This window comes from Dasypus novemcinctus, chromosome 7, assembly GCF_030445035.2.
Source record: "Dasypus novemcinctus isolate mDasNov1 chromosome 7, mDasNov1.1.hap2, whole genome shotgun sequence".
Taxonomy (NCBI): Eukaryota; Metazoa; Chordata; class Mammalia; order Cingulata; family Dasypodidae; genus Dasypus; species Dasypus novemcinctus.
The window spans coordinates 56765579-56780169 of record NC_080679.1 but is presented as its reverse complement, the minus strand read 5'-3'; the positions used below and the strand labels follow the sequence as shown (position 1 = coordinate 56780169).

At 37.2% G+C, this 14591-nt stretch overlaps 1 protein-coding gene across 1 annotated transcript in view; it reads left to right on the top strand.

Moving 5' to 3' along the window:
- PMS1 (PMS1 homolog 1, mismatch repair system component) overlaps nucleotides 1-14591 on the top strand; it is a 98912-nt gene that overhangs the window by 1088 nt on the left and 83233 nt on the right. Inside the window, exons 2-3 of the mRNA XM_004452543.4 lie at nucleotides 8006-8161; nucleotides 10811-10993. Coding sequence (XP_004452600.1) covers nucleotides 8030-8161; nucleotides 10811-10993 — 315 coding nt within the window. The 5' untranslated portion in view covers nucleotides 8006-8029. The remainder of the gene's footprint in view (nucleotides 1-8005; nucleotides 8162-10810; nucleotides 10994-14591) is intronic.

The window sequence follows — 14591 nt, the reverse complement described above, 5'->3', positions numbered from 1 at the left end:
CATGGAACATTGATTTTCCTGACATTCTCAGACATTCCATGCTGTTGTTTGTAAGCCTGACCTCAACCCTTCTTCCCTTCAAAAGAGGTCATTTGGTACATATAAGAGTTGAGTGCTTGCTATGTTGTCAAAGCATATACAATTATTATATACGCCTAGCATCAAAGAACTCAAAGCCAGGAGGAAGGGGCAGAGAAAAAAATTGTTACAGTGCCTTGTAGTGAGCTCTGGATTAGAATAAGGAAAAGGTGCTGTGGAAACACAGAGGAGAGAATGCCTAATTTGTTGGAGTGTTGGGGAGGAAAGGTTGGCGCATGGAAGACAGGTTTCTTGGAAGAGGTGATACTTGAGCTAAATCTGGAAGGATGGTTAGAAGTCATACTAGAGAATGGGAACTGTGTGAGCTAAAGAAGGGTGACTACCACTACATTAAGAGAAAAAACTTACATGGTATGAATGGCCTGGTATGCATATGGGGAATGGGAGGATGAGATTTAAAAAGTAGGCAGAGGTCCAATTGTTACGGAGTTTGGATTTTATCTGATTGGTAGTTGGAAACCTTTTTAAAATTTTAAGTAGTGCAGCAATATGATGAAATTTAAATTTTAGAATCCTGTAATAAGCTTAAAAATGGTTGTGATTAGAGGCAAAATATCAGTTAGGTGGATATCACAGTTCAGGGGAGAAATTCAGAGTCAGCTGAACAGAGACATTAGCAATTGGTATGAAGAGAAGAGGATTAGTTTCGGAAATATTTGGGTAGTAGAATAGATGGGACTAGGTATCAGGATGTACAGAGTGAGAAAAAGAATTTCTAGGGCAATGTCAGGGTTTCTAATTTTGCCATAGGTGACTAGCTGGAAAGTGTTCACAGGCATGGCCTGTTGTCAAACATGCCAGAGTATATTAATGTCCTAGTTGTGTGATCTTGAGCAAGTTAGTAAACCTTTCAAATCCCATTTGTGAAAGGAAGATGATAGTACCATGAAAGGTTGTAAGGATTAAGTGGGATGATGTATATAAAGTTCTTATGTTATTGTTAAATAAGAAATATAGGAAGAAAGACATTAATAGAAAGCTTTTGAGATCAGTGTGGGGTTGTTAAATTTAGGATGCCTCCATGTCATCTAAATGGTAGTATTTAGAAGGTAGGCAGAAATATGGCCCTGGGGTTCAGGAAAAAAAGTGTGGTCAGAAGATAGAGATGAGTTTGGGGATCAATATGGATGCCTTTAAAATAGAGTATAGTAAAGGGAAGGCAATAGGACAATGATGACTTGCTGGGAAGGAGGATACTCTTCCTAATGTTCACACAGGTACAAGGAAGGTGCTGATAATATTTTTGGTGGTCAGTAGTTAAAGTACTCATGAAGTGCTTGTCAGGAGTGAAGTACTGTGATTGCTCTGTGTGGCATCCAGAGATACATAATACATAATCTTCTGTCTTCAGAAGTTGCATAGTTCAGGACAGGGATGTGATAAGCATCCTGTGAGTGAGGCAAACCAAATAAATTCCTTAGGAATGTAGCGGGAGGGAAGGATCATTCTTAGTTGTGGTAACAGAAAGGATCATGAAGTGAATGTTAATTGGAACTAGGTACAGACTGATAGGATTGTATTAGGAAGAAGTGGGGATACAAATAAGTAGGAATTGCTGGCAAAAGAAAATGGAGGTTTTTGACCTTACTAACTGAGAATAGTGTAGTTTTAAGAGAAATAGCAAAGTCAAGTGTAAGTGTAAGGCATCGGGCAGGTGGGTGTACAAGGAAATAAGTTTCGCTTTGCAAATATTTATTTTGACTTACCAGTGACACTGATTGTTAGAAATGTCTGTCTTGGGAAGAGAGATCATAGTTGGGGATTTGGATTTAGCTGTTATTCTAGAATAACTGACACTTTGCAAGTAGATAAGATATCTTAAGAAGAGGACAGGGGGATTGGGAATGCCACATTTTCTGAGAAGAGAGTGAAAACACAAAGAGTTCAAAGAGGTTTAGATAAAATTAGAGAATATCATCAACATCATGTGCTTCAGGAAGTCCAGGAACATGATTGCTGAGAAAAGAATTTGATGATTTAAAAGATTATTGGTAAACTTCAAGAGAGCAGAATCCTGATTGTCCTGACAGTGGTGCTGATATAAGCCATACTATAAGTGAATTGATGATAGAGATTTTTATTTTGTTATTTGAGGTACTAGGGGCTGGGGATTGAACCCAGGACGTTGTATGCAGGAAGCCTGTGCTTAACCACCGAGCCACGTTGGCTTCCCTGAGTTGTTTTTTTTTTTTTCTGTTTGTTGATCATTTTTGGTTTTTCAGGAGGCACCGGGAACCAAACCCGGGACCTCCCATGTGGGAGGCAGGAGCTTCTTGAGCCACATCTGTTCCCTGATAGAGATTTGATAATACCGAATATAGATTCATTTATGCAAGTTTGGCCTCTTAAAGAGGGAGAAAGGAGATGATTGCTGGAATAATAGGGTTGTTAGTTTGTTTTTGGTTTTAAGGCAAAGCTGCCTTTGAGAGGACTGGTTTAAGAAACTAGTGCCCATCAGCCAATGAATGGATAAATAAAATGTATATACATGCAATGGGATATTATTCATCATTAATTAAAAAGGAATGAAGGGAAGCGGACTTGGCCCAGTGGTTAGGGTGTCCGTCTACCACATGGGAGGTCCATGGTTCAAATCCTTGATCTGCGGCCCACGTGCAGTGCTGATGCGTGCAAGGAGTGCCGTGCCGCGCAGGGGTGTCCTGCATAGGGGAGCCCCATGTGCAAGGAGTGCGCCCCATAAGGAGAGCCGCCCAGCGCAAAAGAAAGTGCAGCCTGCCTAAGAATGGCGCCGCACACATGGAGAGCTGACACAACAAGATGACGCAACAAAAAGAGACACAGATTCCCATGCCACTGACAACAACAGAAGTGGACAAAGAAGAAGATGCAGCAGATAGACAGAACAGACAAGCAGGGTGGAGGGGATGGGGAGAGAAATAAATAAATAAATAAATCTTAAAAAAAAAAAGGAATGAAGTTCTGAAATAGGCTACAAAATTGGATGAACCTTGAACACATCATGTTGAGTGAAATAAGCCATACATAAAAGGACAAATAGTGTATGATCTCAATGCTATGAAACAGAGTAAGCAAACTCATAGAGTCGGAATCTAGAATATAGGTTACTAGGGAATGGGGTGGGGATAGGGAATGGGAAAAAGGCTTAAGTTAAAATATACAGAGTTCCCATTTGGAATGATGGGAATGTTTTGGTAATGGATGGTGGTCATGGTAGCACAACATTGTGACTATAATTAACAGCATTGAAATATATATCTGAATGTCATTAAAAGGGGAAATGTATGGTTGTATATATGGTAAGAGAATAAAAAAAAAATCCAGGAAGCAAATGTGGCTCAAGTGATAAGGCCTTTGCCTACCATACGGAAGGACCGGGTTCAATCCCTGGGGCCTCCTGGTGAAAAAGAAGAGGAGAAAGCATGCTTGCTCAGTGAGTCAGTACCCACATGATGAGCTGAGTGCCCATGTGGTGAGCCAAGTGCCCATGTGAATGCCTGCATGGTGAGCCAGTGCCTGCACAGTGATCCAGTGCCCATGCAAGTGAGTCTCGCAGCTAGATGATGCAACAAAAAAGAGACAAGGGGAGAGTTAGAGGGAAGTGCAGCAGAGACCAGGAACTGAGGTGGCGCAGTTGACACGGAACCTCTCTCCACATCAGAGGTGCCCAGGATCAAATCCCTCTGAATCCTAGAGGAGAAAGATGAGAAGAAAAGACAAAAAAGAGAAATAGATAGAGAAGGTTGCACAGCGAGTGGACACAGACAGCAAAAAGAAAAAATCAGCAGGGCGGGGGCAGGTAAAAAAATCCATGGACCTAAACTTCTCAGTGAACCCTATATTAAGTCATGGACTATAGTTAATAGAACAATTACAAAAGCATGCTTTCTTAAATTGTAACAAATGTTCCAAGCCAATATAAGGTGTTAATAACTGGATGGTATATGGGAATCCTATATTTTATGTGTGATTGTTCTGTAAACCCACAACTTCTCTAATAAGAAACAACGGTGAAAGTGTTATTTTAGGAGAGATATTGACCTGAGACTGGAGAGAGTATAGGAAGAAACATTTTAAGAAATGGGAGGGCACAGTGGGTGGGGGAAGTAAGATGTGTGTGTATGTGTGAGAGAGAGAGAGAGAAAGAGCCCAAGAGTGATAGAAGATAGAGTTCATGATAAGGATTGCCTTGATCTTATTAACCCAGAAGAACGAAGAAGAGGGGGGGTGAAATTAGGGATTGGGGGGGGGGAGTTTTGGAAGAGGGATTGTAGAGAATGACATAAAGATGGAGAGATTGATAAGATTGCCCAGAAGTAGTGAAGGTTGAGGAACGGTTAGGTTTATAATTCAAAGTTTGGCTGATTAGTGTCTTTACTTAGATCCTTGGAGTTCTTGAAGATAGAAGACTTCTTGAACCCAAGCCTACCCTGAGGCCCAGGCCACGGGTTATCCCTTTAGGGGTGCAGTTTGGAAGTGGAGTCTTGCTCATTTAGGCGTTTAGAGGAGCTCAATTTAGTGCAAGTACCCTGGGATCTCTTAGCACTTATATGCCAACCACTATAATTAATTCTTTATATATATTATATATTTACTTCTTAACCACAACTGTATGATGTATTCTTTTAAAATTATCTACTGATTAATAAAAAGGCAGAAAAGGTGAAATTGATTTTTTAGTAGAATCTTTTATTCAGAAAAAAGCACAGAAATATTAATACATACTAATAAAGCATGTACTTCATCCAAAGTGTACAAGCAGTGCTGTTTGGTATAATCACATAGTTGTGCATTCATCACTTCAACCATTCTTAGAGCATTTTCATTATTTCAATAATAATAATAAACACCAAACAGGAAAATTTTTTAATCTCAGTCTCTCTGTGCTTCTCCTGCCATACATAGCTGCTATTTCTGGCTAGTCTTGCACATTTATTTACTTACTTTTAAGCAGTCTTGTTTTTTGTTTTTTTTTAATTAAAGTAAAAAATTTTTAGATTTATTTTTTATTTCTCTCCCCTTCTCCCCCCCCCCCCCCCATTGCCTGCCCTCTGTGTCCATTTGCTGTGTGTTCTTCTGTGTCAGCTTGGATTCTTGTTAGCAGCACCAGGAATCTGTGTCTCTTTTTGTTGCGTCATCTTGCTATGTCAGCTCTCCGTGTGTGCTACGCCACTCCTGGGCAGGCTGTGCTTTTTTTGCATGAGGTGGCTCTCCTCACGGGGTGCACTCCTTGCGCGTGGGGCTCCCCTATGTGGGGACACCCTCAGCACTCCTTGCGTGCATCAGCACTGCTCATGGGCCAGCTTACCACATGGGTCAGGAGGCCCTGGGTTTGAACCCTAGACCTCCCATATGGTAGGCGGACTCTCTATCAGTTGAGCCAAACCCGCTTCCCTAAGCAGTTTTTTTTTAACAAATCAATTTTATTGGTACATAAAATTCATCCAAAGTATACAGTCAATGGTATTTGGTATAATTACACAGTTGTACATTCCTCACTTCAATCATTATTGGAGCTTTTTCATTATTTTCAATAATAAAAAACACAAGTGAACAAAATTCTTTACCTCTCAGTGTCTCTGTTTTCTCTGTGGTACATAGCAGTTATTTCTGGCTATTCTTGCACTATTTATTCAGCATTTTATTGAGATATATTCACATACCATACAGTCTATCCAAAGTGTATAATCCATGGCTTTTCGTATAATCCCAATGTTGTGCATTCAACAGAAATTAATTTTAATAATACATTTTATATAAACTGAATATATCCAGAATATCTTTATCATAGAGTCAATGTAAAAAATTAATAAGACTTTACATTTTTTCCCTTACTAACTCTTTGGAATCTGGTGTGTATTAGCACATCTTAATTTGGACTAGGCACATTTCAGGTGCCTAGCAGCCACATGGGGCTACCGTATTGGACAGTGGCTCTAAATTCTTATTTGACTCTATACACCAATTTGGCTCTCTATTCCTTAGACCTGAGGCTAGTCTGAAGCTTGGAGAAATTGTGGAGGATCCCTTATGTTTGTAATAACACCAATTTGTGTGATATTATGGAAGTGGAGTAACCTGTCACTGTTACCCTTATTGGGAATGCCACCTAGCCCTTGAGAGCCACCAGTAGCCATTGAGAGGTAGTTGTTCACAGCCACTGTACTTAAAACTGAATACCCCAATGATATTGATGGTAGCACAACATTATGAATATAATTAACATTACTGAAATATATATATGCATGTAGTTAAAAGGGAAAATTTTAGGTTGCATATATCTTAAATAAACTTTTTTTTAAAAACTGGATACCCAAAACTAAATCAAATATATAGATTGATAAGAAGGCAATTGTTAGTATTAAGAGAGAATTTCTAGCATTCCTTTACATAATCTCTCATAATACTACTGTACATTTTATAGGGCCTTATTTATAGAGCATTTCATATATGCTTTCTTAATTGATCTTAACCATTGAGGTATTGTCTCCATTTTTACAAACTATTTGTTTTTTTTAAGAAAAAAGTCTTTTTAAAAAATCTTGGCAAGTGGCTGTGGCTCAAGCAGTTGAGCTTCTGTTTACCATATGGGGGACCCTGATTCTATCCCCAGGACCTCCCGGTAAAAAAAAAAAAAAAAAAAAAAAAGGCATCCCAGACCAGATTTTTAAAAAAAAAGTCTTGTCTATATGATCCCAATGCTTAGGTGCCTTGATAAATGATTTACTGTGAAGAGTTTGAGCCAAAGCATACTTAAGACAGACATTTAAGGAAATACTTTTGAGAAAAGTCTCTCTAGCTAATTAAGTAGGCCTGGATACTTATTCTCACAGTTTTCTTTACCTCTTAAATGGTAGTAAAGCTACTAATATTTATACATAGTACCTATTTTTCATGGTGATCTAGAGAATTAAATGCAATCTCGTATGTCAAGTGTTTAGCACACTTAGACTATTCAATATATGGTAGATCCTCTTGTAATCATCATTGTTATTATAAAGGAGTAATATAGACTGACCAAGGGGAGGATAATTAGGTAATTATATTGTATGATGTTGAGAGCTTGAAAGTAATGGAGGGAGCATGAAACGGAGGAACTAAAGTGAGAGTGAAAAAAGAATCGATGGGTATTAGGTATTGATTAGATTTGGGTTGGAGGAGCTAGCTGTTAGGTGTAAGTTTGAGCTAGTGAGTTCAGCAGGTAGCTAGAAAAGTAGGATTGGGGTTTAGGAGAAAAGTCAGAAAAGATAACCTAAAAGGTAAATAAAAGCCCTGAGATAAATTAGCAAAAAAACAATTTTCTCTCTCCTGTGTTGTTTGGACTTTTCAGAACTATTTGGTCATTTTTATGACTATCATTTGGCATAAGTGGTAATTAGAATTAATACCAACAGAGGGAATATTACATAATTCCCTATAAGTCTTAGTTCTGCCTTTTTTAAAAAAAATATTTATTACCCCCCTTGTGGCTTGTTCCTTTCTTTGCTGTCTCTTCTCTGTGTCCGTTCGCTGCGTGTTTTTTCTGTATCTGCTTGTCTCCCTTTGTTGCATCATCTTGCTGCGCCAGCTCTCCGCGGCACATGGGGCAGCTTTGCCTTCACTAGGAGGCCCTGGGATGCGAACCCAGGGCCTCCCATATGGTAGATGGGAGGAGCCACAGCCGCTTCCCTAGTTGTGCCTCTTAATAGGTGGATGACCTTTGACAAGTTTCTTGACTTCTCTATCCCTCAGTTTTCTATTATGTAAAATGGAGATTTAAACCTATTTCAGAGTGCTGCAGTGTGCTCACAATGGAGCCTCACACAAACCACTCAATAAATATGGGCTGCTGTTATTATCATTATTATTATTTTAAAATTGCTACCATTTTTGCTAGTCAGGAATGTTTAACAATTTCATTTTTATAACTTGCATTTTTGTCTTCTAGCTATCCTGCCTGCTGAAAGCTAGAATGAAACAGTTGTCTGCAGCTACTGTTCGCCTCCTTTCAAGTTCTCAAATTATCACATCAGTAGTCAGTGTTGTAAAAGAGCTCATTGAAAACTCCTTGGATGCTGGTGCCTCAAACATAGATGTTAAACTGGTGAGTTTCCTTAAGAAGCCAAATAACTTTAGAGCACAGAAGGACTGGACAGGTATTTTGTTCTTAGAACTGTTATTTTTGTGTTGTTCCTATATACCAATAAATTATTCTTAGGATATTTGACCTTTTATCTTTAGAGTAAATTTTTAAAGTTAAATTTTAATTTAATCAACATTGTAATAATACTCAAGAAAGTTTAATGTCTTTATTTTCTACAAGTATTTATTCTTGGTTATTTATAATTATATATAAAATAAAATATATTTATTGTTTTAGTATACTCTTCCCTTTGCATTTTATTTTCTCCACCTAACTTCAAAACCATATTCCTAGTTGCTTCATGGGTTTCACAGTTTTAAATTTAAGTGCTACATATTAAATAATTTTATTTAATGTGCCATAGTAGTCATTATGATTTATGGCAGTTAGTTTGCATGCCTACCTCTCCTGTTCTAGATTATTAGCTCATAGATGTAACCTCTGCATTTTATTCATTTTTGTGACAGTACCTGGTGCATATTAGGAAGATGAGTTAAGTTTTTCATTTGAATAAATGTAAGAAAACATAATTTTAAAAATATAATTATTAGACCTTTATGATATTTCTAGTTTTATGACATTAGAAATAATGCTCATACTAATATCTTTGTGGGAAAGGGGCATAACCTTTCTTAATGTCTGTCATTTACCAGATTCTATGTTGTCAGTTTTATATGTAATCCCAGTTGTTTCTTATTAAACTTTTTAAATGAATTACTACTAGACACATTTTACAAGTTTTAACTAAGGTTCTGAGAACTTGCCCAAAGTTATATATATGCTACTATATATTTAGTTGGTGGTGGGAGCTGGGATTGGTCTAACACCGAAATCCATTCAAAACATTTCTTTTATGCTAGTCATTCTCACAATTTGGGTGTGTCCGAATCATATAAGTTTGTTATTGGGCCCTACCGTTAGAATTTCAGATTCTGGGTGGGGCCTGAGAATATGCCTTTCTTAGACATTCCTGGTTGATAGTAGTGGTGCTGGTTCAGGAATAAACTTTAAGAACCACACTGTTATATATCATAGTAAACCTTAAATAATAAGTTTTATAAACATGAAAGCCAGTTTATTAAATTAAACTCAAAGACTGTTTTTTTAGGCATTTCATATATCAGTTCAGTCTCTCATTAGAATACAACTGGTAATTAAATAGGATTAGGTAATCTCTATCATTTTAAACCTTGACTTTCTGACAGGTTTTATTTAAGAATCTTAGACAGGCAAATATATATATCTTGTTCTTAAAGATCTCTGGAGGAATATATTAGAGTTTTTAAGAAGTGTTATAATGGCAGCAAAAATCCTATAAAAAGTTAAAGCATTTTTATCTAACTGTAGTTTTAGTCTCTTGAGGTGTATCAGTATCTGCTTTGTAGAATTTTAAGTAAAATAACTTTGTTGCTCTACACAGTAAAATGTTTGCTGTACAATGTTTGCTGTCCTATGAATGTTTTCATAATAAGCTAATTAAATACTTTAATATTATTGTAAACATTTAAATAGATGTTTGTGTTCTGATTTTATGCAGATGGCTGAAGTTCTTAATGTGTTACAAGATTTGCTTTCTGTAGTTAATGATTTTCCTATAAAATGAAACTATTCCCAGAATATCAACTTAATTTTAGATTGAAAGTGATATAAGAAGTAAATCCTAGGCCTGTCCCCTGTTCCTCACCTTTGTATACCTAATTTATCTAAAAAGTACTGCCACATGCAGTATTTTATAATTTTAGTTATTAAAAATGTATGTTATTTTAAATATCAGAGTCATAATTTTTTTTCTCTTTATAACTTGCGTTTACAGCCATATACATAAAACTTTATGGATTTTAGCTAGAAATTGGTTATCAAATTTAAAATATGGTCTTCATAGACACTGGGATCATAGAAATTTAGATTTTGCTTTTATTAGTTTTGTATTAGAATACAAAAATTAAGCTGTGAATTTAGTTTATTTTCATGATTTTTCAAATAAGAGTTCACTGATCTTAACTAATTAGGTGTCTTTTCTTAGCAACTATTTGATGACTGTTTACAAAAAGAAATTCAGAAAGTTAAAATGTTGCAAATATTTAAATTTGTTATAAAAGTAATAGTTCAAGGGAGAAATTATTAAAAAACAGGTTGTGTAATGATAATTGCTAGATGCTTGGTGTTGGGGATAATTGCTTGATGCTTGGGTTGAACCAGGTGTTGCTTTTTGTTTCTGTTTTTGTTTTATTTAGTTGGGAGGGAACTACATATATATAATTAAATATACGGAAGGTCTAATATATAATTTAGAAAATATTTTAGTCAAGTTTAAACATAAATATCAATGTTACTGAAACAATCCAAAGAAACCTTAAAGATCACACTGACTCCCATATTTTACAGTTGAACATGAGTCCAGAGAAAACAAGGAGCTTATGAGTTATACTGTAACTAAGAATTAATAGAGCTATAGATTTTAAATTCTTTATTTCATGTTACACTTCCATAAAATGTTAATAAATCACCTAATAAATGACCTAATTATTTCATTTGTGTTTTTTTCTGTTTCTGAATTAATAAGCAGCTTAATGTTTTTATATGCTACTAGTGTTTCTTTACTTTTTATAGGAGAACTATGGACTTGATAAAATTGAGGTACGAGACAATGGTGAGGGTATCAAGGCTGTTGATGCACCTGTAATGGCAGTGAAATACTATACTTCAAAAATAAATAGTCATGAAGATCTTCAAAATTTAACAACTTACGGTTTTCGTGGAGAGGCCTTAGGGTCAATTTGTTGTGTAGCTGAGGTAAGACAATTGATATTAACTATTTTAGTAGTTTCATAATCATGGAATATTAGAGTTATGAGAAAACTAACCCAGCATCTGACAAAATATTTGACTAGTTGTGTTTTGGAATGTTAATAATTGTTAGTGGTAAAAGTGGTTTAGTTGCCCGATGATGTGGGAAAAATGTGTTAAATAAAATTAAACAGATATTTTACTGTAGCATGTCTCAGAGCCTTTAATACTAAAACATATCATAAATCACTAAGGCTGTTGTTGGTTTATAAAAAAGAACATTTGTTCTCACCTTCTTAACTATGAAACCTATTTATTGAGAAGTATATCATTGGTTTTTTTGTTTTGTGGAATACACTGGAAATACCGCTCTATTTAGTACAGATAAGGAGATTGTACAGATTGCACTTTAGAGAGCTACTACCTAGCTAGTTAGGTACTAGATTAGGTATTAGAATTATACTTTCCTGACTGCTAGTCAGGTGCTTTAAATGTTTATACCCTCCTGAATTCAGTGACTGGCATACTCACTTGCATACTACAATTATACTACACTGGGTCTGTCCCAGATTACATAACTAGTTTGTGGCAAAGCCAGTCTAGAACCTTGATCTCATTTTCTTGTCTCTCAGTTATATTTGATTACTTGACTCTGTATTAAATCTTTGTGCCATATTGCTACTCTAGGTGTTAAGGTCTGCATCATTGTAAGACAGTATCTGTATGGCAGTGAGTGACCAGGTGATTGTGAAGGTTCCTTTAAGTTTGCCAGGTGACCGTGTAACTCCCCATCTGTGTGTAGGCTGTCTGATCCTGCTGGAGTGAGAGTGCTTAGGAGAAGTGAAATGATAGAACTTATTGTCTAGGAAAAGTGATATGGGCATGAGATATCGTTTCCAGCTTCTCATCTGGTCTCTAGATGTCTATTTAGTAGCCCATTTTCCCTGCAGTGATGTATTCTGCCATCTAAATGTGATCTTCCCTCTGTCCCTTTCCCCTCAGAGTGGTGTATAGTGTAGGTTTTCTCCATTTTTTTGTTATAGTTTACCAGCTAAGTATCCATTTACTCTTAATTTGGGGCTCTGTAAAAGTGATGCCTAAGTAGACCAGATATTGGGGAGGAGATATAAAGTGGCAGATCTTGCTGATGGAGTACAGAGGACTAGGTAGGGGCCCTTGCTTCTTGCTTCCTGGAATCCAGATGTTTAGACATCACTAAGAGGAAAAATCCAGTCCTTCCCTAAGTGCACTCTGCTTAAAACTTCTACTCCAAATCTGCCACACCCTGTGCTTCTTTCTTTCTTAGCATTTTTTTTTTTTTTTAGAGCTTAATGAAGCTCCACAAAGATTTTGGAGAAGACAACTAGAGGGCACAAAAGGGCATTGCTGATTTCTCTCCCCCAGAGATTGTGGGAACCTACAACTCTAGGATCTTGTAGCATGAGTCTGTTTTAAAATACAATGGGATTTGTACCAGGGAAGCTCCCAATACTATTGACTACTTTAGAGGTCATATTTTTTATGTGAGAATGTAAGTATTTAATTTTTTTAGCTATTGTCCAGACTTGGCAGAGAGACTTTGAGCTTTATTTCAGTAGTGTTTGGAAAGATTCAGTATGGCATTTTTATATTTTCTGTGGATGTCTATTACTTTTCAGAACTGACCTTGGTCATTATTAGCTTTGCCTGCTAGATGGCAGCACTATACTTCATCTTTTTAAATATGTTATATTTAAAGCCATATGATTTTTCCAAATCTCCAATGTAGTTTTGATTTTAGATGGCAGTTTTGCAAGGCCTTGCCAGGGCTCCGTCTCTTGTTTCTTTATTTTATTATCGAACCCACTTGATATCTTAGTTTATCATTTTTTCTATTGTTTCATTTTTGAGGCATTCAAATGGCCTTAAGTATAAATTTTGCTCATCACAATTACAGAAGAAGTGAAAGAATTGTCAAAGTATCACAATAGTAGAAAACTATAAACTTAAAAAAAATTGCGTCTGGTTTACACATTGAAATAGCAAGAGTTTGTTTATCTTAAAAAATATTAATAGAGAATTTTATGGAATTTCCTTTACTATAACTCTTTGGGAAAACCACACACATATACACTTACATATAGCACAATGAATTTTTACACACATAACTCAAGATCAAGATACAGAATTTTTTCAGCATCCCAGAAGGTTTTCTTTCCCCCTTCCAGTCAGTACCTCTCAAAAGTTCACTATTCTGACCTTGGTCAACATAAATAATGGTTAGGTTAGGTTAATTGTGCCTGAAAGCCAAAGGAAACTTCGGAACTGGAAGGGTACCTGGTAGTAGTGATGAACATTGCTGTACTACTAAGATCCACTCCCTTCAGGACTGAAGCACTCATTCCCGCAGCTGCCAAGAGTGCTGGTGACTGAAGGCACAGAGCTGAGTCTTCTTCTGAAGAGGGCTCCCTTACCTTGATCATGCCCCCTTCCTGGGAGCAGTCTGTATGCAGGACCTGGTTGATGTGGTTGTAAAGGCGCTGTTCAATTCAGAACAACTCTACGGGGCCACATCAGCTCCAGAATTCTCTCACGGGGTGGCTGAGGCCTTCGTTGTGACTATGGCACAGCCCCATTTCTCCTTCTGCCCTATTTTCTTCACTGCCCCCTTTTCCCCAGGTGATCATCCAAGAAGCACTCCCAAATAAACTTCCTGCTTTCTCAGTCTTAGAAGTTAGCTTCTGTGATTCAGTTTCCTCCTATTACTAATAAGGAAACTGAGAATCTGTGAAGTGAAATGCTAGGTCTTCTCATACCAACTTCAAACAGTCTCTAATAATCAGTCAACAGGTATTTCATTGTCTACTCTGTGTAGTAGGTTGTGCCAGAGAGTTTACTTCAGAGGAACCATGCACAGCGAAGTAAATGGAATATGAAAATTGTGACCTATTCAGAGACACATAGTGTGTCCATGACAAAGTCAAGAATTCAGACCTAGTTTCATGGCTCCTGGAAATGAGTTCTCCCCAGTAGGTCATGATTAGAAACTAGCATGGTTAGAAAAGTATAAGTTTAAAAATACCTGCATATTAAAATAATAATTATATACAGGCCTACAGTAATAAGCTCAAATAATATAAATTAGTGATTTGGTTATTTTATCTGCCAAACTAGCTGATTCAGATAATTTTTTTTCTAAAAATTTATTTATTTCTCTCCCCTTCCCCCACCCCCCACTCTGGTTGTCTGTTCTCTGTGTCTGTTTGCTGCATCATCTTTGTCTGCTTCTGTTGTTGTCAGTGGCATGGGAATCTGTGTTTCTATTTGTTGCGTCATCTTGTTGTGTCAGCTTTCCGTGTGTGCGGCACCATTCCTGGGCAGGTTGCACTATCTTTCGCGCTGGGCCGCTCTCCTTACGGGGCGCGCTCCTTGCGCATGGGGCTTCCCTATGAGGGGGACACCCTTGCATGGCACAGCACTCCTCGCGCACATCAGCACTGCGCATGGGCCAGCTGCACACGGGTCAAGGAGGCCCGGGGTTTGAACCGCAGACCTCCCATGTGGTAGACAGACGCCCTAACCACTGGGCCAAGTCTGCCACCTGATTCAGATAATTTTGATGTCA